Consider the following 23,004-nt stretch of genomic DNA (forward strand, 5'->3'; position numbering starts at 1 on the left):
CCAACGTCCGCAAAAATCATTTCTCTGACTTGACGGTCTCCCAAATAATTCTCCAAAACAATTTCGAACTTGAAAACTAAAAAGTTCCCCTCGTTATTTTGCCTTTCTCCATTCAGATACTTGGAGGAATTTAACGAGGCCTGAACCGTGAATCGCCTGCCGTATCCACGACAAACCCTCACAGAGGACAGCGCGAAGAGCGAGCGAACCTAGTAAACACATATCGGACTTGGAACACGATCCGTTCAACCCTTAAATAATAAAAGTTCTTGCCCGCACAAAGTGATATATCTGAAGAACAAAACTGACTGGAGAGCATTCGCACGAGACAGGGAAAATACTCATCCCATTACTCGGAATAATCATCTCCGTTCAGCGAATGAAAAAAATGGAGATCAATCGTAGAGAGGAAATATTCAATGAATCTATCAAGGAGATTGAGGAGTTCAGTACCTATATACTCGGTAAAAAATAAGTACCCACCAGCCGCTGGAGGAGCAGCGCGAGGTATTCTAGAGAATATTTAAAATCATTTAAAAAAAAACGAGTTGAATCGTCGAGACCTATCTGAGGAATTAAAAAATCTCTTCGTGGGCGTGACTCCTTAGGTGCATGCGCTAAGTATCTCTGCAATCTATTTTTATTACTTGAATCTAGACTAGTAAAATGAATTGAAATGAATTTATCTCTAGCCAATTTCATGGGCGGGGTAGCTGGGGGAGGGAGAGAAGAAATTATCGTCGGGAAAAATTGTTTTAATACGAACGAGTGTGGAATTGCATATCTTAAGTGAGTTATTGTGTTGTTTTCCAATCTAAATTGTAGCTGACCATGCTCATGAGAGAATTATATTGAAATGACAATTGTTGGAATTATAATAAGATTAATTTGCTCAGAATTTGCACAATCATCATATCATTATTTTAGAAATGTTTATTCCAAATGATTTGGGGCAATTTATCGAGGAAATCTTCAATTTTTTCTTCGGAATAATTAATATTGCGATGTCTGGAGTCAAGTGGTGGATTGATTGATTGAAAAAATTAGATTTCTCTATTATTTCCATTGAGTAATATTCAAATAATTTGATCTAAATGAAAGTAATTTGCAAGAACTCAAGAGGAGAAAAAACTACTGGAATGGGAAGAAGACTTTGGTCCATGAATTTTCTTCCAAAAGAATAAAGTTAAAACTGGAATAAAAATATCGACCACTTGATTCTCACGACAAAAAAACTAAGATGTACTTAATTAAGCGATAAAGGCACTCTAAATATAAAAGAAAGAAGAATATATGTACATTCATGATATTAAGGAAATTTTCAATTTTAAGCGCTCACATCAAGTTGTGAATTAACATATCATACATTACTAATATATTGAGAGAAAATGATAAAAACTTGAATATAACTAATATATAGAGAACAAAATATATCGATTGAAGCGAAGGAACAATGATGAACCATTGGGATAGGCTCCCTTCAAAATTTTCTAGTCCTAACCGATCATTTATTCGTTTTATCCATTCGGAAACTCGAGAGAGAGGGAGAGAGAGAGAGAGAGAGAATCACATTGAAACGGCCAAATACTTCGTTAATATTAAGGTTAATACATTATGGAAGCATGGAGAATCGACATGTGGATATTATTTCTCTAATTCTTGGATATTATTTACAATCACGTGATTTAAAATCGATAAAAATTATTTTAAAAATCTCGAATAGCAATTTGCGGTTCAAATGATAATGGAAAACGGTGCTATCTCATTTATTTAAAGCCAAAATCATTTTCCAAATCCAGAAAATGCGCACAAAAATTTTATTTCCAAAATAAAGAGAACTTGCAAGTGGAAAAAATCGCCTAATGTGTGGAAAAATTTTGTGTCGTGAATTCTCAAAACTAAACGAGTCAAAAAAATCGGAAAGATATCTTAAGAGATCCCGATTCTTTGGTGCGCCTTTGGGAGAGAATTTATGGCCCAAAGTCTTCCCTCTATTTCCATAATTTTTTCTACTTCTCAGACCTTTTCAATCATTGATAATTCATGCTGTTTTTTATTTTAACGCGACAAAGACAATTCAAGATACTGGTGCGAGGGCTGAATAGGAAGAAGTGTTAAAATGTATATATAATAATAATTATGTACTAAATGATATACTATGACTGCTCTATACTGCTGAAGTACAAATGTTTTCATTTAATTACGTTATACATAAATGTTTTTCTTCAATTTTTTTTTATTACTGAGTACTCAAAGCATTTTTTTTCTATATATTTATTATCAATGTTACGAGTGAGGGTATGTGGAAGATTTCTATGGGATACGTAATTAATTTTATGATACGTGCATTCGGTTTATCGAGTGATATTTGAGCTTTTGCCTGTCATCGATTTGTTTCTCTTCTTTTTTTTATCTATCGTGGTTTCAGGATCATTCTCTTCCTGATTAGTTAATTTTTCGGTTTATTCGGGGGAGAGGGGAAGTGTTGGCTTTTTGGCGAGATGTGGTTATGCGACAATCATCCATTATGTGGAAACTATTGTGAGTCCTGTTACATGTTGAAAATTCGATTTTAATGGGCTTGAGGGGATTCACGATTATTGTTTAGAAATGGGGGGTCGTTTTTTGTCTTGTGATATGGATCTCGAATTTCTTTCGGGGGGAGAGAATAGGATTTTGAATTTTTTGGGGGCAATGCCATAAATCGATGAATCTCAGTCGGGTTGCATTCAAAAAATTGTGAAGCAAATACTTAGCGGATAGGAAGAATAAAATTGATGTGAGGATTCTCTCCTCTTAGATTGTAATCAATCGAAACATCGACGGAATCATCAGATCGTCTAGGGGGATTGGGGGAAAATGGAATATAAGGAGAACAGAATCGAATGGCTCTAATTTGACTCTCGAAAAAATTTGCATTTGGGAAATGGAATCAAATTGTTTTAAGGGTCAACTAACCTTCAGGAATTTTTCTATTTGAAAATTTAATCGTCTTAAGGGTGAAACAAACACCTTCAAACATAAATAATTTTTTTTCGGTCAAATTGAAAATTTGCTGACCGTGAAACACGTCCAGAACTAAAATACTTTTGAGATGTTCCATTTCGCCCAATCTCCCCTGATTATTCCAAGTGATTAGTGAGTAAAAATGCTGCACAAACGTGTTCTATAATTTATAAATCAACTCCACAGAGACTTGCGTACTTAAACGAATCGATTGCGGGGGGAGGGAAATCGCAGGTATTTTCTCGAACAAAAATAAAGGATAACTTGGTAATCTGTCGCTCACTTCTGCTCATATGTAACGCCCATTTACCATGTATAACGCAAAGAAAGAAAAACCTATCATTTGAGGGAAATCTTAATCGTAAAACGACTTGGTGCCAATTATGAATTAATGTTAAAAATAGGTTTAGATGGGAAGATGCGATGGCAATTTTAGATAAATTATCCTTATCGCTCGGACATAAAAAAAAACTTTAAGTGAATGGGGGATGATTCCATGCCCCTGGAGATAATAGATAAATAAATTTTTCGCTTTATCCTTTTTAACGATTACACATCTCTTCATCGATTAAGAGGTGTTGAATTAAAACACTGATGTTAGAATTTAGCCGATAGGTACAATGAATTATTACCGTATTAGTTGAACTCATGAAGTTTTTTTTTTCATTGGATAAAATACAAAAAAAATGCTGATGTAATTTAGATATCGAATGGAAGAGGAAAAATATTTGTGGCGATTTGAAATAGTTATTTAAGTATATCATAGAGATAATATATTCCCACGTTTTCATCGACTTGTTTTATCAAAATAACTATGTCGAAACTATTTTTCATTGTTGTGTGGTTTTAGAGATTGAAGAGATATGCTTGCGATCCACATCTTTTTTTGTCTAATTCATTAAGTTTTAATGTATTTATATCTAATATTACCAGTACGCTCATTTTTTTCTTTACACTGTTCTTATTCGTCCGGTTACTTTAGTTTATTATTCCCCGTTTTCTTCATTAGAGAATTGTGAGAAAATACGAAGATAATTGTATCGTCCATTCTTGACACATGTTTTTTCATATGAAACGATGGCATTGCCGAAATAAATATGGGATTGGAAGACTTGATGAATTGAAATAAATGATTTTCTTTCTCTACTAGTGACAATTTCTTTTCATTCTCAGGTAGTGACGCCTAACAAATAAATATGATTTTTTCCAGGAAAAAATCTCGACATGAAATCGAAACTTCGACAAATATTGAAATAAATTAAACTCCAAAGTTTCATTTCCAAAGTTTATTATAAAATATATGATAAAGTAATTAAGTACATAAAATATTAACACTACATACTCAAACTAATGGCGTAACTTTCAAGCTCAATGGCGATACCACCCTTGATATCTCATTCGTCCCAATACAAATGTTTTTTCCTTCAAAAACACTGAATAAATCAACAAGCCCAAGTCTCCCGATAAAAATCGTATTGAAACCTGTAATAGTATGTACATCACAACCTATCAACGTAAAATTCAAGGTTCCCACAAAAAAAAAACACATCTGCTTGGCAAGAAGCAAAAAATCCAGGTACAAAAAGACAAAAACCAGAAACAAACGACTAAACTCTGTACACTATCTCGTTGTTGAATTCTGTAGAATCGATAAGATATTGAAAAACTTGTCAATGGCCCCCATGTTTCAGTCTTTCAATTGACAATTGATAATTGTTCTCAGTTTAAAAATAGTTGAGCATGACTCTGAAAGTCTAAACTTACCATTTTCATTTCCTTAAACCACTTAAAATGTACTTTGGACCGAGGGTCCTCGTCACCTACACAATAATCTTCTGCTTCTTGACGTAAGCAGCTTTAACAATGCTGGTTGTCTCCAAAATGAGAGTATCCAATATAGCAACAGTGAGTTCATTCTTAACATCAAGCTCATCATGATGAAATTTCGTCCACTCGTCCTCTTCAGCCTGTGCCTCCCTGGCGAGTAGTTCATCGACCCTATCCCTCCTCTTCCTGCTCCACCTCATGACCATATTTTCCCTCTGCAGCTTTGTCTTAAATCCAAATAAAGTGGCGACATCCTTATTAACATACTCAGTGAGTTCCTCGAGATTTTTTGGTATCTTCATGGCTGGTTTTGTCTTGACACTGGGCTTGGTCCAGCTTGGTCCAGGCTTCTCATACTCTGACTGAAAGATCTCAGCAATGGTCTCCTTGCAGAGATCAAACAAAAACGTGTTATAGATCTTCCTGTCCTTCTTCGAGGTGTCATTGCTGTCCTTACTGGACTCCAATATCTCCACGGGTGCCTGTAGAGACATTATCTCATCCTCATTAAACTTGGCATTGTAAATGAGAGCTGTCGCCTTCTCTGTGAAGGCTGTCAGCTCGTCGACGTTGGTGGGAATCACAGCAGGAGGCAGTGTTGGTGATATTTGTGGAGAGGCCAGTCTCACCACGCCTGGAGGGGTATAGGGAGGTGGAGGTTTGTTAGGGATTTCCCGCATGTACAACGACACCTCCTCTACCGCCTCGAGCTTCTGGATCTTCTCGATCTCTAACTCAATCTGCAGCTGCTCGATCCTCAGTACTCTGGCCTCCAGCTCAGCTACAGCCAATCCAGGCTGCTCCAGGGAGGCCCTCAGTTTGTCAATCATTACTTTGATGTCCTTTTCAGAGGTGGAGGTACCGTTTCCTAGATACTCCACCTCAGAATCCTTCTCACCACTGTTCGTGCATAATAAATCGTCGTCCAAGGCTTCTACGTCCAGTCTGGATTCGTTCTGGTCTCTGGGAGAGTCCCGGTCTATCTCTGATACCTCCCTAGGCGTATCACCAGCCTCGCTGGACTCCTCCTCTTCCTCGACTTTCCTTGAGTCCTCGGGCTCCTCAATCATAGGTGTATTCCTCGATTTTTCACTCTCCAGGGAATTTTGGCTCTCGATTTCCTCGATCACAACACCTGGCAGGCGAGCGGGGGAGATGTCTCCGAAGACCTCGACGTTTATTTCCACATCGTGGACGTGACTCGATGGCGATTCTCTATCCTTCACTGATTTTCTGGAGATCTCGTCGAGAATTCTCAAAACATGGTCTGGCTTCTCCATTATTTGGTATTTGTCCGGGATTTTTGAGGACTTTGAAGATTTCTGGGAGGACTTTCGCGAATCGGATCTGTCTAAAATCTCCGAGACTTCGAGACTCTCTTCGGAGATATCCTCATACTCTGGGTTTTCCATCGCTTCAGGAGTTTGTTGAATTTTCATTGCAGTTGTCTCAGGTTTTGATGGGGGAATTTCATCCTCTGGGGGTTTGTGGGGAACTTCTGGGGTTTCTAGTGATCCCGGAAGTTTAGGAAGTTCCTCTTCAAGGTTCAGCTCATTCAATGCTTCATCCAGATGCTCGTTGATCTCCATTTTCTCATCAATATCAGTCTCTCTCAGATTCTCGTAATTAAAATCAGTATTTTCGTTCGATTTCGCTGTCTCGTCATCTTCAGGAGTCGTTTTTCCCTCTGTTCTTCTCGCAATGTTCTTCTCAACATTTATGAGGATCTCGGTCAACTTCTGAAGAACAGGTTCAACATCTGCCGTTAAATTCAGAGATAAATCGCCTGGGGGAGTAGCAGTCTCTCCCATTTCCAGATTTAAAGCATCAGGAGTTTCATAATCCACTTGGGGTCTCTCCGAGGCCTGTCTGTCCCTCTCAATAATGTCCAAAATATCATCGAGCTCATCAGTGTGCACCCCTGGACGATCATAGTCGTCTTTTCCATGAATTTTCGTGGATTCCCACCCAGGCAGGAAAGCCGAGTCCTCAGGCCCCTGATATGATGATGTTTCAGGCACGAATGTTCTCTCTGAAACTTCATCATCCCCTTCCTCATCCCTCCCCGACTGGCGTTCATTGTCCTCCAATAAGGACACCTTGGGTACCTCGAAGGAATCGGAGATAGTCCAGTCACTCTTATCGAGACTGAAATCATCCCTCTCAGATGTATTATTCACCGGTAACGATTTTTCCGACACCAATGAGCTATTATTACCATCTTCATGATCGACCTCTTCACCGATAGATGACCCTGATAATCTTCCTGACGACTCGACCGGAACTGAAGATTGTGAAACCTTTGTTTCGGAATTTTCCCTCGGAAAAAGGGTTTTATCAGCATCATCTCCAGCAGTGCCCACTCCTGGAGTTTCAACGAGATCGTCAGGAATCCCTAAAAAGCTCTTACTTTCCGTCATCTTGGAGATGAGCTCGGAAATGGACTTGATATCGCCTTCCAGTGAGGTGAAATCTGAAGACAAGGCTTCGTTCTCCTTGTGCAGTGTCTCCATACTCCTCTCTAGCGCTGCTCCGTTGATTTCCAAGTTATTTTCAGTGGATCTCAGGTGCCCGACGATCACTGGATCAGTATCATTGACACTCCTTTCATTACTATCCCATTTTCCTGAGGATTTGATTGACTTTCCCTCTGGAATTGTTGACGATGTCGACGGAGACACTTCAGAAGTTTTTACCATCTCAGGAGATAGTTTATGTGGACTCTGAGCTTCTGGAATGCTCTCCAACTCCGTATCAATGTTCTCAGATTTCGTCAGATCCTCGCTGATGTCCCTGGACGTGTTTTTGCCTGATCCTGGAGTGTGGAATGATTTTCTCTCCTCAGATTTTTTAGTGAACATCGACATCATCTCCGAGAGGGTCCGCAGGTCGTTCTCCAGAGTGTTGATGTCCTCGTCAAGGTCGGTTTTATTATTCAGTTGGAGGAAGTCCATCTTGTGGGAGAATATTGAGCCTTCACTGGCTGTTTTGATTTCCTGAGATGATTTTTTCAGATTTGAAGATGTTCGAGATTTAGGAGGACTCTCGGCCTCGAAAAATTCACTGATTCTTTCTTCTGAGGAATTCAACTGGGATGCTCTTGACATTGATCTACGCGAGTGGCTCCTGGCATCCTCGAGAACTGACTCGATGCTTCTGCTCAGGGGCTTCGCCAGCTCCTGGGGAGAATTCGATTGGGAACGAGTTCCTGTTATTAGATCGGATTCTGATCGAGAGTGGAGTAAGTCACTGTTGCGGTAGATTTCCTGGATTCGCTTTATAGGTATCTCAGGTACCTTGAAGTCCAGGAGGTTTCTAGCTTCGATTGCTAGTTTTCCGTTCTCCTTCGACGGGATGCGTTTGGAATCTAGCTTTTTACGCATCTCGTGAATTGTTGTGTCGTATTTCTGATGAGGGAGGAATTCAATTGATCAACAGATTGCAATAAAATGAGATTAACTAAAAAAATTCGAAAACAAGGTTGCTAATGAGACAAACCTTAATTTGATTCAAAAGATTAGCCTCCAAAGCTTTTAATCGCTGTTTCGCCTGTTTCCTTGCTTCCTTCCTCAACTTGGCCATCTCTGCTCGCCTCTCAGTCAATTTCTCAGCCAGCAGTTCCACTCGTCCTTCGACGTCGCTCGTGTCCGAAGAAATCGTCGTGTCTGAAAGAAATAAATCAATTGCTGATGGAGTATTCCCAGCAGATTTCTACTGATTAGTACTATGTGGAGATTAATTTACCATTGCAGAGGGCATTTGTCGTTGCACTGACGAGTTTGTAAGCAGCCTCTTCCATCCGTGCCACTCTGCTCTCCTCGGCTTTAAGTCTCGCGTGCCAAGCGATCCAGTCCTCCACGCAGTTTCTTCTGGTGGCGAGAGCAGCCTCTCGTGCATTTAAAATCCTCAAATAGATCAATTCAGTCGGTTAACGAAGCGAATCGCCATCAGAGGTAAAATATGATTATTGTCATAAAGGGCAATAATGCTTCGTGTCCTGGCGACTTGTGTTTGGGGGAATAAGGAAGTAAAATGCCTGGTATTTTATTTTTTAATGGAAAATAAATATGGATTTTCACACTGCATTGGCGAAGATCCACTGGATCAGCCGGTGAATTGCAAAAAGGGGAGGGAAAACCGATCTAAATCGAGAGGTCTATTTTTACTATTCCGGAACGTCGTTTGCAGGGTACCACATTTTCGGGTGTTTATTATTAGGCACTCGGGAAATTTTCCAGTGGGTAACACTATTTTCCCTCCCTCCGTCGATACCGCCAAGTGAGGGCTTTATTGTGACGAGTGAATTCAGTTTTGATTTTATTACTACAATTACATTACTACTTTTAATACAATGACAATAACAACACGATCAGTTCATCAAAAATGAGGATGGTAAATTACAGTCAACACATCCATTATCTATACTGCACACTATCGACATTGTGCTCTTAGAATATCTCGACGGTGTCCCTTACTATATACAATTATAATTACTTCACCCCCTAAAATATTCAAAGAGTGAAGCCTCAAGAAAACGCAAACAAACAACATCTTACAATAAGCAAATACAAAACAATAACAGAAGATAACCATAGCATAGGTATTTTGAAGGGGTAGTATTTCAAAGGACAAGATTTTGAATGAGAACAGTTTCTCATCGGAATATTCTAACCGGAATTCTCACCGAGTAACTATTATCATAATAAATGTCAGTACTCACTGTGCAAGTTTCTTGGGTCCCTTAAAGCGATGATCCTGTGATCGAATCACCACAGACCTGGAATAGCTCTTTTCACTGTCTCCAGAGCTGTGCCTAGAGATCGTGAATGTACTGACGTGCGATCTGGTAGAGATATTCTCCAAGCCCTGCACTTCCTCATGTCCTTCCCCCTCCTTGACGACGCTCATAGCCTGGGCGTCCTCATCAGCAATATCCTTCATCAATCTGTGGTTCTTCTCCTTAACCGCCTTGGAATGCTTCAGTAAAGCCTGAAGTGAAGTCTGACTGTCGTCCAGATCGATCTTACCATCTCCTTCAGTAGAGCTGTCCTCCCGAGCTTTCTTCACGTACTTTCCCACGTCATTATCAAATCCAGACTTCTTCCCAGACTTGCCCCCTTTCTTCTTAAAGCACTTGCCCTCCGGGGAGCCCATCACCTTCCTAGACTTGTCCTCAACCTTTCCCCTTCTGCAATTCTTCTCCCCCTCAGTATTTTTCTTCGATAAATCCTCGACGAGAGTATCCGACTCTGTTTTATCCTCTCCATCCCCAGGCGTCCCCACATTCCTCCCCAATCCTTCATCAATCTCTAGCTGCTGTGCCTTCATCCTCAGTACGTCCCCTCTGGGCATCTTTTCCTCAAATTTCCGAGTCTTCACTTCATATTTCTTTGGAGACTCCATTTGGGACGAATAACTGGAGTCCTGAATCAGTTTCGAGGGTACATGATCGCCCTTCTCGATACTCTGGCGAGACCTGTCTAGCTGGGACTTATCGGAATCCACCAGAGAGCTCACCGAGCTATTCGACCTGATGTCATACCCCTTCATCGGGCCCGACAGTCTCCTGGGGGACTGGCAGTCAGCAGATCTCTTCAACTTGGTGAGAAATGTTTTCGTCGACATTTGGGGATTGAACATATTCCTCTGCTTCTGCAACATCAGCTTCCTCTCTTGGCTCGCCAGCTTGTGCAGCTCTTTCAGGCGAGTCATCTCCTCCTTCTCCTGCTGGAGCTTCAGCAAAAGTGCTCTCTGCTTCTTCTTCACCGAACTGATCCTGCTGTCCTGACCAGTATCCCTCAGCGCCCGTTTCTGCTCCTCGAGTTTAACAATCTTCCTGGTCCTGTCGTTCAACGTTTTCTCTCTATACTTGAACAGCATTTCGATCTTGTCGTACATTAATTTCTCGTCCTTTATGAGCTGCGCCATCTCATGGTCCAGGTACTTATTGAATGAGCACGTCACGTCTCGGGTTGAGATACTGATCTCTGTTCCTGTCTCGGTTTTAATTGAAGACGTTGTCTCGTGGAGGCTTATCTCAGACATGGCACGAATTTGACTGGGGAGAGACACCTCGAGCTTCTCTAGGTCATTCAGGGAGTCGATATTCAGGTCACAGAGGGAACCGCGATTGTACGTGATCCCAGGATGCGTCTTGGACGGGTCTGCCTCGGTCTGGGTGGCTATGTCGTTGACAGTCTGTGTCTGAACCTCTCGAGCAGGTTTTTTCGGTTCTTCAGGCTCATGCGGGCGATGGAGCTCCTCGGGGACATCGGCTGGAGGTGAAACTTCATCAACCTTCTGCTCACCCTCCAACAGGCACCTCCTAGCCTCTCGCTCCTTATCCTGCTTGACATTATAAAGACTATTCTCCACATCCATCACCTGTCTCAGGGACTCATTGTACGAATCAAACAGATGCAGCTCCGCCTGAAACTGCATGTGCAGAGCAGTCGGGTGTACGAGGACATCTCCAGAATTCCCTTCCACCTGGGCACTCCCCTCCTCATCCTCCTTCGTCTGCCTACCTTCTTTTCGGACCCGGTGCTTGTGATTCAGGGTCACCTCCGGGGTCATCAGGTTGACAAACTCTTCCTGCTGATAGCTGTCGTCCCTGAAGGAGATCCTCCTGGGGTCCAGGAAAACTTCACCAGAATCCGTCAGGGATTTCTCCCCCTCTTTTCTTCTTTTAACTTTTTCTGCATCAAGATCCTCGGACAAGTCGCTGTGTCGGCAGCTCTTCGGAGAAGATCTCTTAGGCCTTTCCAGGAGTTTCTTCACTTCCTTCGAAGAGACTCGGTGTTTCGAATCCTCAGGGTGCTTCTGCAGGGAGCTCTCACTGCCTGAACCTCGAGACGAAGGCTCTCTAGGTTTTGGAATTGATTCCTGAGCCGTTCTAAGCCTACTTTCAGAAGATCTCTCTCTTGACTTTCCTGGGTATCTGGAGTCTTTCTTCGATGACGGAGGTTTCTTCTGGGATTTCCTGGGGTTTAGCAGGTCTGGTGTCAGTGAGAACCTGTCGGTCTTCGACTTCTGAACAATTTCATCGAGATCCTTTCGGGATATGTGCCTGAGGTTTCTGCGTCTCGAGGCGTCAGAATCTTCACCCTTTGAAAAACTTGAATCCTCTTTTCGGATTTTTTTCGATCTGTTCTCTTTCTCTCGGGAGGAGTCCCTGGAATAGGCTTTCTTCGACGGGAAGGAGATGTCTGGGGGCTTCAGAGATTCGAAGTCGTCGTTGGTGAAGGAGTCAGAGCCTGAGAAGTCCAGTTTGCGATGAGCCAGGGACATTTTTGGAGGCTTCTCGGACTTTGGGGAGTCTTTCTGAGAATGAGGGAATTTCTGACGGTGAGGGGAGTACTCTAGAGTCTTCGGGAGGATCTTCAGGTCTGGGACCTTCAGTGGCTTTACGAATTCCATCTCTGAAGACAGGATCACTGGGTCAAGAGGGATTTTCAGCTGCTGCGAGTCATTCTGGGCTGCTACCGAGAGCTTTCGTTTTACTGCAGAGATGAAGGTAAAGGGGTAGGCTTGCACGTTGGCATTAGTGAGTTCCTTCGGATGATGGTGATGGTGGATGGTCTAAAAGACAAGATTCAGAATAGCTTCAGATATTGAGGGGCCTTGGTGGGGTCGCCGAGGACTGTAATGAATTTTTTGGAGCAATATGCAACGAGTAACTTTTTATCTACTTCCTCAAGCTTCAAAATAAGATGCGTTTCATCTGAATTCCATCATTCGCCCAGAAAGTACCGATAATTCAAGGTCCAAAGTACCTCGCCTATTCACGCTCACCTCGAGACTTCTTACACCCAAACAATTTTCCAAAGAAATTATCCCCTAATAAACTAATAATAAAAGTCACCCCCAATACCCACCGTGGCGTTGTCTTCAGCTCTCTGAACAACCACTTCCGGATCCTCGAAGAAAAGGTACCTCTTCTTGTTCTCGAGACAGTCTTGACTCCGTCGATCACTCATTCCCCATGAGTCTCACTCGATAATCACTCGCGATACAATCAAAATCCCTCAATCTTATCTCTCCTCGTTGGCATCACCAGCGGTATCATCGGTAGCCAAATTACTCACACAACTATCACCTCGAGGGATCCTGCATGACAGGTCAAAGTACAACTGCGAGAATTAAATGAAAAAAACTGCCTCAATCCCTCAGAATGCCACCGAAGCCCCCAAAAAACAGGACCCCAATTGAATCAATCAGCATAAAATCATTTGCACATTTTCTACCCTTCGAGCTCGAACACTGGTTTCACTGATTCTACTCAATCAACCACTGATTGAACCTGTGGTTGGTGCAAGGGCACCAATCCTGAGCAACGAATCCGATGGACTTTTAAGCCCATTCGGAAGGCTCTCAACGCGGGGAAACGTAACTGTCATTTGTCCAAGGTTATTGCTGTGTACGTGGAGGTTATGGCGGGTATTCGTAGCTTTGGTTAGAATGCCGAGGTTGCCTCGACGTGCGTTGAAGATGGTTGGAAAGTGTCGTGAAAGATAAACGATTGTTGACTGTTTGTTCTTTGAATTTTGGATTTTTAATTTTGGGAAACAATTGGAGAGACGTCGGCACGCGTGGAAGGTACTGACGAAGTTGATGGATTGTCTGGCGAATGAATCGAGAGATTTTGGTGGGAATCAGGAGTAACGTTTTTTAAGAGCGAACCCTGCGCGATACGCGTCGTAAAGGTGTGTTCACATTGACATTGACAAAGAGGTCACTATTTACTATTTTCGATTTTTAATTCTTTATTTTTAAAATAAATTAAAAACTACCGCGGCATTTCTCACTCAGTACAGAGACTTAGTTCATTTTGCGAAGAGCAATCACCTGTCGACTATCTACATACGAGTGCAGAAGGGTTTGAGAGACTTGTGAATATCATTTATGGAGAAATGAATTGAATTGAAGCTAATATGATTTTGATTTCACAGAAAATGCCAGAACCTTCTGACGAACGGAGGATAACATCAAAAAAATCCATAGTAAGTGGGAAATCCAAATATATCGTACGATCTATTCATCAATCAATCAGTAGCCCTACAAGATTCTAGTCCCAAGTGTAAACCTTTTTTCCTCTCTGTGCGGATCGATATGACGTAAAAAAGAACAAAACTCAAAATTAGAATAATAACCAATAGATCAAACAAATGACTTGATTGCAGCTCAAGGCTTACACCCTTCTGCGATCCCTACAGCCAGAAAAATCGAAGCTACGAAGGCCTGGACAGCCAGTGAAGAGGATCGTAAAAGCAAAAAAAAGAAAGACTGATAGCAAAGCCGATCGAGTCATGAAGACCCTGGTCCCGAACTACCCCCCAAATGTCAAGAAGTTTCCCTGGCATGACCTCTTCATGATGCAGGAGATTCGTAACGCCATGGGCAAGCAGGACTGGATCGCCCTGCAGAGGTTGTTTCCCTACTGTGGGACAGACCCCCTCGCCTTCCAGCCAATGAAATTCACTTACGGATTTCTCTTGTGCCTCTGCAGTCACATCAGCAACGAAAATGATTTCAAGAGCTTTCTAGAGACCTGCATCAGACACGACGTCGTAGAGAAGGGGATTTTGGAGAAGCTGATGACACTGCAGAGGACATACCGCCGACAGACGACAACTGGTGAGAAGGATTGAGGTTGAGGAGTCAGTGAATGAATTCGTCATGCTAATTAATGTTCTATATATAATTGTATTTTCTTTGTATTGTACATTATCTCTCGTTAATTACTTTCAATCGATAGTTATTTCTCAGTAAACAATTTATTTATTAATACAAATGTGATATTTACAAGTGTTTTCATGTCTACCTCGAATTAAAGTATCTCTGGAGAGAAATTAATTTACATGGGGAATTAGCGAACATGGGGAACTACTAGGTAACGCGACCTACAGTGAATTCGATTTTTTTAATGGTCTTTATCGTTGAGAGGATTAATGGCACCTGTACACAAAGGTTATGATTGTAATGAGGGAATTAATGGGAGATTTAAGATGACGGAAATTAAACAAGTGCATTGAGAACCCTGCCGATTGATTAACCATCGTATAGCCATACAGTTACATGTCTGTTAAATTTTTATACCTCAAAGAATCATAAAAAAATGTGGGACTGAGAAAATTGAATAGCAGGAGAGTGAAGCAAAATAGAACGTTAATCAATCGATTATACCTTGGGATCGGTAGAGTAAAATTCGAAGATTTTTATTCATTTTAAAGCTGTGAAATAAAAAAAAATCGTTCCATTTTGCCCCATTGTCCCCCTTATTATTTTGAATAATTAATCAATCTTAAAAATTTACATGATTGACTTGGCCGTACAAAATATGGCTCTCAGATCGACACTGAGGAGAATACTTGGCAGAACAAAAACGTAAGGCAGTTCATTTCAGTTGAACATCATCAACTTCAACAATTAATTAATTATAATTTAGAATAAGTGTCCAGTACTTTATCCATTTCTCATCTGCGTCAAGTATTCTCTCAATCCAGGGAAAACAAATAATAATTAGTGATTTTTTTACTAGCTTAACCTCGATTGAACTAAAATGATTGGGATCGGATGAGTCTAAACCTAGTAACGAATTCAATGAATTAACAATAAATACTCGTGAATATTTTCAATTCTTCATATCATTAATAATCTCTGGTCAGTCAAGAGGTAAGTGTACTCGTGTGTCGTTGGCTGCCAATTTTATCAGTGTCTTTTTGACACGGAGAATTGGCAGTCTTGCTGCTGCTTTACCGTGCCAGCACTCGCGCATCAGTTTGCCCATGCCTGCCAAGGTTGGGTCTGAGTACCAACGATTTGGTAGGGGCGGTCTCCTCTGGTCCAGAGACACTAGCTTACGCATTTCCTCTATTGATGGCTCTTGACTTGTACTCGAAAGCCACTCGGAGTACGGCGCTGCGTAATCCAGGGCTACACCGTTGCTCACACAACGTCTACAGACCTCCCACATTATTAGAGCCAGACAGTAGATGTCCACGCATCTGAAGCTCTCGAGGCATTCTGGGTTTAATCTGTAGAGAAAATCATTTTTTTCATTTCAGAGGAAAATGTCCCTAGACTTTTCTATTAGAAATTTCATTCTCTACAAATTATACTCGGGAGAATTTTGTCTAAACCCATTTGTTATCGAGATATTTCCAAAAAATCACGCAGACTATTTTTTAAATTCCAATGAACTCATATATGTATGTTGAATTAATTAATATTTTGATTCTTACGTATTTTCTAATATCTCCGGACACATGTAGCGCCTGGTTCCCTGCTTCAAATCCACTCGATCATTGCTCAATCGTTCCTGAGTGACAGCAAGTGCGAAATTAGAGATGACGCAGCTGCCATTCGTCTTGACAAGAATAGTCTTCGACTTGAGATTCCTATGGGCCATGGCAGGCTTCCCCTTGGTTCCATGAATCTCCGTGTGAAGATATAAAAGACCATTAGCAATACCCAGACAAATATTGAGGGTCTGGTGAGGTGTCAGAGGCTGGGGGGATCGATTGAGATGATCGTAAAGGGAGCCCAGGGGGTGGTAATGCGTCACCAGCCATAGCTGGGTGCAGCTGGCACGACTGGTCATGTCGCTGCCGACGTATCCTAGGATATTGTCGTGCCTGGAGGGCAGCAGCTGAGAGTAGACCTCGGTTTCACGAGCCCAGGCTGCCTCGTCACGAGAAAAATAAATCTTCACTGCCACTGACTCTCCATGCCAGATTCCCCTCCATACTTCCCCACCGAATCCTCCACCACCACCAGAACCTAGGCACTCCACTAAGGCCACTTGTTTCGCTAGGGTTCGTTGCACCAGCAGGGGAAGCCCGGAACCTGAACCACTCGTCAAACTCCTGCCATCAAGGTATTCCTGGAAATTGAGATTTTTCGGTTTTTCGTCATATAGATTCTATATTCTGATTGTACATTGCAAATTGGATCAAATAGAGCTTTATTTCAACCGTGAAAAAATAGCTTCAAAAGGACAAATGAATTTATTATGTTTTGAACTTACTCTAAGAGTACTATCACCAGCAGCAGTAGCTCTCAGTTCATTAGTATGATAAGTTGAGGACGAATTTTGAGAGGCTGATGGAAAATGCAGCATTGAAGGCTCCATTTCAGGATCAACGAGCAATTGATTACGTTTCGGTAATGGACGTTTTCTCCGGGTTCTCCTGGCTAATAGACAAAATAATACCCCTCCAGCCACTGCTCCTAGTCCCACAATGGGTCCGAGGATGGCGAGGGTTAGTTTGGCAGCATAATCTTCCTTATCCGGGTCTAGAAACATCGGTTACAACATTGAACATCACAAAATTCATCATTCAATTGATAAAATCCCTCCATCCATCGGTTATCGACGAATATCTCAAATATGTCAAAGATAGCGAAATTTTGTACAAAACCGTTTTTATAGCTCTTGAAATGTATCACAACAAACATTTTTACAAAAATTCTCATATCTTGGTTAGATTTCAAGATAATTCCGAAAACTTGGGGGCAAAATTATCTCATGCATATACTCTTCAAATTGATAATAAGTTTTTCAATGAATGAAGCAATTACCGAGACGCTCGAGAATTGGAAAGGGTCCATCGTTGCAGTAATCACTGTAGCAGCACTCAACGTGATAAAGAGCCCCGTGGCGACTGCCAGGCGTCAATTTATTGCATATCAATGGAACTTGATCTGGGTTTGTCGTGCAGCCACGTTTCACTCTTTCTCTTCCATCTGGCTCCCTAACCCTGGACTTCCAGCACTGTCGACAACAATGAGACCATTACAACATTAATCATTAGGAATGAAAGGTGGTGAGATAGAAGGACTGTGGTAATTACCGCAATGGCATCGCGACAGTGATCCCGAAGACTTCCGCATTCGTCTCCTTCGCATGAGTAGCACGAATAGGTCCTGCGGCCTATGTTGTTAATCAGCTTTGTGTTTAGGGATTCTGAAGGCTCTTCGCTCTCCAGACCATTAGGGTCTTCCAGGAGAGGTGTTCGCTGGCGTTCGGCTGGAAACCCATTGTTTATTGACTTTTGAAAAAAATTTGAGGGATGTTCGTTGTCAACCATTCAACTGATTCATGCGTGTAAAAAGGCATAATTGTTCATGGATGACATTGTATGTGAAATTCCATAGACTTGAGATTTAGTTAACATGTCTATGACCTCACATTTCTCTCTATAAAAAATACTGACAATGTTCTTGACTTTTTCCGAGGAGCAATTGTATCGGCTGTCCATATTTCTCAATGGAACAGTTGTCAACAATTGATTTAGCAAAAAAACTCAAATTTGTTGAAGTTCCATTAACCCTAGGCATCCCCATAGCCTCATATTCCTTCAATAATTCCCACAAGCCTGCATTAATTTCCAGAAAATTGTCAGTATCTCGAAAAATCCTACTTCCTCCCCCCTCACCCTAACCACTTAACAAATCCAGAACCTCCGGGTGAAGGTGATCAACACATTCCCCTCCCTCATCCATGCAAGCCCCCAAACAAGGCGCTAACCTCCCTGGTCACATTCAACCTCAACTTCCATAAAAAAAAAACCCTCACCTGCACAAAATTTCAATGTCAACAACAGCAGAAAATGCGTTATAAATACAACATCCGCCATTTCTGCGTTGTCTCGCGTCAAAACAATGGACCACACACTCCTCTCACACCATTATCACGGTTAATCCGTTCCGAGAATCGTTGATTATCTCGCGATAACACTCCACGTCATCGACATTATTCCGGTAATTAAAAAAAAATTCACTTCATCAAAGTAAAATCAATTGTAAAAGACTATTCAGTACTGACGGCGTGGCGTGGCGTCACGACTCGACTCACAATAGCACGAATGTAAGGGAGTCCGGTCGGATGGGGTCTCCGGCCAACTGGCCAATGGGAGGGCGTCACCTTACAGCAAAAGGAACAAACCGAAAGAGGGGGAAATGCGAAGGCCGCAGTCCATGGAAACTCGCCTTTACGCAGTGACTCGAAATCAATACACCTTTCTTGGGGGCTTGCGGTGGACAACAGGATTCATCGGCTCCATTCTTCAATCCATTGTGCTGATTTACGGGGATTCTTGGGGTTCTTGGGGATAGTTGAGTGTTGACAGCTGTCGGTGCTAGACAGTCAAAGGTTTCCCGTTGTTTTCACGGGTTTTTTGTTATTTATTTCGGAATTTTGCGACTTGGGAGAGACGGAGAGTTGTAGGTGAGTGATCGAGATAAGATTCTTTAGTTGTTTTTTTATTGCTGGGAATTTGGTGACTGTTTACGGGTGTTGGAGGATTCAATTGTTTAATTGAGAATTGATTATCGTTGGTGGAGTGTTGGGAATGGGTTGGATGGGTATTTATTGTTTGTTTTCTTCGGTCGTTCTTGTGGCATCGGTTTTTGCATTGGAGACCACTGATGACTACTGTTTAGGGAACGAGTTTTTTATTGTTCAGTTATTTTTTTAGTGATTGTGGGTGCGGTAAGGTTTTTAAATTATTTGTTCACTGCTGCACAACAACAAGACCATTTTTTATTGTTAAAAATTCACCATTTGCATTAAGTTTACAAATGTAATGTTAGAGTCATTAAATGTGATGCTAAAATTTGAAATATACGATTTTTAAACGATGTCTCCATAAATGGATGTGTGAGGAGATTCTTAGATTAAAAAAAACAATTATTGCAGGAGTTTGATGGAATTTCATGAATTATTTCATGGATACATACGTTGATAGACTAGTTAAAACCAGTAATGAGAATTTAATTATTCGTAGAGTTTAGGAGATAATGAAGACAGCAAGCTCTTTGTTAAGTACCACAGGATAATAACAGTCAAATGAGTAATAATTAAATAATTTTTAATTATTTACATTATTTTTTAATATACAATCTAATCAGAATCATATGCTAATGTATAAGCAACATCAATTATATCCGGCTTTCCATGTTTTGAGATGAGATGTGACTCATCACAATCTGACTCATTGGTCAAATTGACTCAGGACATTCTGTCAATTTTTTATTTTTCATGTACGAGAATTTAATTATTCAATGAGGAAGAGGTGATTATTTTCATGTATAAAAAATCATTTTATCATCGTCCAGGTGTCCGTGCACATTCAACCAACCCCAGATCCTTTGTTCAGATGTCCAGACAATTTTTGTAAGAGTTTGTTCATTTCTATCTATTCATTGATTTATATAATTTCTGGGAGTTTTTAAATGTTGAACACATGAGGGCATTTTCCCGGAAGCCTTTGAAATTGAAATCAAAATGATTTTAGTGACATCACCGGGATGGCGTCGAGTTCCGTCAGTCAAGAGGACTTTGACAATGATTTCGAGTTCACGACCCGACGGTCCAGGATTAGAACAGTGAGGACGAGAGTGGGACCCCAGCGGGCCGGGGATATCACCACCATAAATTTTCAAAGTTCGTGGAGATGATTTATTCGTTCACTCCTACGAGTTGAAGAATTTGGCGATAATTTTTTTATTTACCTTTAGAGAATCCAGCAGACACTGACGATCCTCCCATTTGCGAGTCGAGCTCCAATAATGTTTTACCTCTGGAGCACGATAATCAACAGAACAAACCGATGATGAGAAAACCTGAGAAACGAGTCACTGGTCGGTGAGTGGACCATTCGAGAAAGTTTTAAGCTAAATGCATTCATTTCAATTGTTTCTTTATGTCAGTTTTTACGGAATATCACAGGATTCGTGGTAGATTGCAAAATTATCATCAGGACCTTTTTTACAGCTGTTAAAATTTTTTTAAGGAAATGTCTGGACAAGAATTCCACTATCTTCACCAGACTCTTAGATAATTGGCAAAAATTGTCGACAAAACCTGAAGAATCATCACTAACCTTTGTTTTTATTTTCAAAAAAAACTTTCGTATCTTATTCTCTGTGTCACATCCTGTTTGCACAGGCCCACACACATTAACAAGGGAAAACAGCAGAGGGACCGCAGAAAACTCCGAGAGAAACGACGCAGCACTGGAGTCGTACACCTTCCCTCCACAGAGGTATGGAAGTTAAAATAAAATATCAAATAAATAAGCATGAAAAATTTCTTGGAGTATTCTTCAATGATTGAAATGCACGATTGAATCCTATGTTTGGCTCTGCAATCAATCTAACGTCAGAAATTTGTTAATGAACTGTTCATTCTAACAAAATTCTATTAATTATTTGGATATCGTAGAGTACAGGAGGTAGTACTGGTGAAGATGAGGAGGAACTCGGTGGATGCCTCGAAACAAAGCACAATACCCACCATAATGAGTTTCTAGACCATGAACTCATGGAAGTAAGTTCGTTTTTTTCTTTTTATTTGGTCATCTGTATTATCCATTCCTCCCATTCTTTTCTGTAGATTCACAGGGTTGCAGGGTCAAGTGTAGACGACATTTTCGTCGGGAAAAGGTCGAGTGAACGATCTATTTGTGTTTAACGTTGAATTTTTTCTTTCATTGATTTTTCATTCGTTCTTCATCAGCTGTTGGTGATTTTGTGGTTCAGGGATTTTAATTTTCATGGACATTGGGTCTGTTGCAGGAGAGAAATGCCAAGGTTTACACACAGAGGAGAAATAAAAGGTAACTTATTATTATTCAATGAGGAAAATATTTTGAAATGAAAAATTTAATCTTTTAACCGTTTGAGTCAAGCAATTCATGAAGTATTTTTTAAAAGATCCCCAAAGTTAAATGACCTGGGGGAAAGGGCGATAAGAACTTTTTTAAGGATAATTGAATTTCCGATGAAACCAGTCTTTCTCCCGATTGATCCGAGCAAAAGCTGACTTTCCCTCTGTTTTTGCAGTCATTCAGATCTAGAGGCTGACGATGAGGAGTTCGACTCCCTGAACCAATCAGACGGTATCAATCAGTCAGATGGTGCTCACCCAGCACAATTGGATACAGCTACAAGGCCACGCGTACCCACACCAACTGGAGACGACACTCAAGAGGTATCTCTCTCGAAATAATGAAAAGTTCATCAATAGAAATGACGTTGATGTCTCTTTTCAGTTATTTGAACGAGCCCAGGAGGAGAACCGAAGACTCCTGGCCCTCCTAGAGGATCAGGACCACAAGATCATGGCCCTTGAGGCCCAGATTCTCCAGCAGCAGCGGGAGATGGCGATCGAGCGCGAAAGGCTACGCGAAGAAAATGCTGCCCTCATTAGAGCCATGGCAGCACTCGCAAGTAATTAATCATCCAACAATTCCCCCACAATTTTTCTTCGAAGAAATAATTAACATCCGCGAAACAAATTGAAATTGCTTATGGAGGTATGAGAGTGAGATCTTGAGTAATTACAGAATTTAATTCTTGGTCAGATTTATTTTTTTATCCAAATAACATAGGATTAATTTAAATTTGTGTTTCTTGATTGAATTATGAAAATTAATTTCCATGAAACTAGCAATATTCGGTTTACTTTTTGCGACAATTAATTAATATATTCGAGACTGATTTGTGCAGAAATTTAACATTTTTGGTTCGTATTAAATAGAGCTAGCATTTAGACGATTTAATTCAGAAAAAGTGTGATAATTGGCCCTAATTCTCGAGTAATAGATGTTGAAAATTATTCTGATGTAAATACATTGTGACTCTAGTGGAGGCATTTGTTATAGGGTTGATTCAGAATTGTAAATTGAGGTGTAAAGGTTATTATGTTGACTATTGCAAAATTCGCGATTGATTAACTATGCAAAAGAAACAATTATCTATGTGAAGAAGAAGGACATGAAGTAATGTGCACAATCAATTGTTACGTTTCGATTAATCAATAAAAAAAATTCCCATCAGAAATGTAAAAAAACAATGACTTCGATTTTTTTTTATTTAATTATTTTTTGCTGTTATGAAAAATGATCCTCTGATTTTTTTCCCCTCCTATCGTACCTAAGTAGGGATAATAGTTGTTGTAAATTTAAGAAATATATCCAATCCCATGATTTGAATTTGAAGAATCGTGACTCATCTTTATTCTTATCGCCATATTGAACAACTATCCACTCAATGAATTCATCACATGACTCGCTCTCCCTATCCAGGAGAACCAGGACTTGTGAAGGTCATTTTAGGGTTATGTTTGCAACGAATGAAGGTCAAGCAAAAATAAACATCCCCTCA

The 23,004-nt window shown here is 40.8% G+C and overlaps 5 protein-coding genes across 25 annotated transcripts in view; 3 read left to right on the top strand and 2 right to left on the bottom strand.

The window, feature by feature from the left end:
* LOC135165664 (ecdysone-induced protein 78C) overlaps positions 1 to 4,152 on the top strand; it is a 30,477-nt gene extending 26,325 nt beyond the window's left edge. For all 7 annotated transcript variants that reach the window (XM_064127176.1, XM_064127177.1, XM_064127172.1 and 4 more), the window contains one exon: positions 117 to 4,152. The gene's annotated coding sequence lies outside the window, so the exon portion shown is untranslated. The remainder of the gene's footprint in view (positions 1 to 116) is intronic.
* Positions 4,153 to 4,270: 118 nt separating this feature from the next.
* On the bottom strand, positions 4,271 to 12,852 carry LOC135165654 (centrosome-associated protein 350-like). The gene is made up of 5 exons (XM_064127143.1): positions 12,711 to 12,852; positions 9,554 to 12,414; positions 8,578 to 8,738; positions 8,332 to 8,498; positions 4,271 to 8,240 (listed from the first exon to the last, which is right to left on the bottom strand). Exons 1-5 carry the CDS (start codon positions 12,810 to 12,812, stop codon positions 4,827 to 4,829), a joined length of 6,705 nt encoding a protein of 2,234 aa, XP_063983213.1. The 5' UTR covers positions 12,813 to 12,852; the 3' UTR covers positions 4,271 to 4,826.
* A 442-nt stretch (positions 12,853 to 13,294) lies between these two features.
* LOC135165678 (uncharacterized) lies at positions 13,295 to 14,622 on the top strand. 11 transcript variants are annotated; one of them, XM_064127197.1, is made up of 4 exons: positions 13,397 to 13,538; positions 13,645 to 13,724; positions 13,785 to 13,835; positions 14,016 to 14,622. In XM_064127197.1, the coding sequence occupies exons 3-4, from the start codon at positions 13,788 to 13,790 to the stop codon at positions 14,481 to 14,483; spliced, it is 516 nt and encodes a 171-aa protein (XP_063983267.1). In that variant the 5' UTR covers positions 13,397 to 13,538; positions 13,645 to 13,724; positions 13,785 to 13,787; the 3' UTR covers positions 14,484 to 14,622. The 11 variants fall into 11 exon arrangements, with proteins under 11 accessions (XP_063983278.1, XP_063983267.1, XP_063983273.1 ...); XM_064127203.1 differs by having other exon boundaries at positions 13,645 to 13,711; XM_064127200.1 differs by having other exon boundaries at positions 13,399 to 13,538; positions 13,650 to 13,724.
* On the bottom strand, positions 14,519 to 18,716 carry LOC135165663 (activin receptor type-1-like). 2 transcript variants are annotated; one of them, XM_064127170.1, is made up of 6 exons: positions 18,413 to 18,716; positions 17,688 to 17,863; positions 17,416 to 17,608; positions 16,862 to 17,130; positions 16,077 to 16,717; positions 14,519 to 15,869 (listed from the first exon to the last, which is right to left on the bottom strand). In XM_064127170.1, exons 1-6 carry the CDS (start codon positions 18,471 to 18,473, stop codon positions 15,497 to 15,499), a joined length of 1,713 nt encoding a protein of 570 aa, XP_063983240.1. In that variant the 5' UTR covers positions 18,474 to 18,716; the 3' UTR covers positions 14,519 to 15,496. The 2 variants fall into 2 exon arrangements, with proteins under 2 accessions (XP_063983240.1, XP_063983239.1); XM_064127169.1 differs by lacking the exon at positions 18,413 to 18,716 and adding an exon at positions 18,051 to 18,223.
* A 154-nt stretch (positions 18,717 to 18,870) lies between these two features.
* On the top strand, positions 18,871 to 22,693 carry LOC135165672 (PRKC apoptosis WT1 regulator protein-like). 4 transcript variants are annotated; one of them, XM_064127186.1, is made up of 10 exons: positions 19,076 to 19,688; positions 19,768 to 19,878; positions 19,954 to 20,011; positions 20,133 to 20,281; positions 20,356 to 20,482; positions 20,786 to 20,882; positions 21,062 to 21,166; positions 21,415 to 21,455; positions 21,682 to 21,829; positions 21,891 to 22,693. In XM_064127186.1, the coding sequence occupies exons 1-10, from the start codon at positions 19,685 to 19,687 to the stop codon at positions 22,074 to 22,076; spliced, it is 1,026 nt and encodes a 341-aa protein (XP_063983256.1). In that variant the 5' UTR covers positions 19,076 to 19,684; the 3' UTR covers positions 22,077 to 22,693. The 4 variants fall into 4 exon arrangements, with proteins under 4 accessions (XP_063983259.1, XP_063983258.1, XP_063983257.1 ...); XM_064127188.1 differs by lacking the exons at positions 19,076 to 19,688; positions 19,768 to 19,878 and adding an exon at positions 18,872 to 19,063; XM_064127187.1 differs by lacking the exon at positions 21,062 to 21,166 and having other exon boundaries at positions 19,073 to 19,688.
* The last annotated feature ends 311 nt before the right edge of the window (positions 22,694 to 23,004 follow it).

Source organism: Diachasmimorpha longicaudata, chromosome 8 (genome assembly GCF_034640455.1).
Source record: "Diachasmimorpha longicaudata isolate KC_UGA_2023 chromosome 8, iyDiaLong2, whole genome shotgun sequence".
Lineage (NCBI taxonomy): Eukaryota > Metazoa > Arthropoda > Insecta > Hymenoptera > Braconidae > Diachasmimorpha > Diachasmimorpha longicaudata.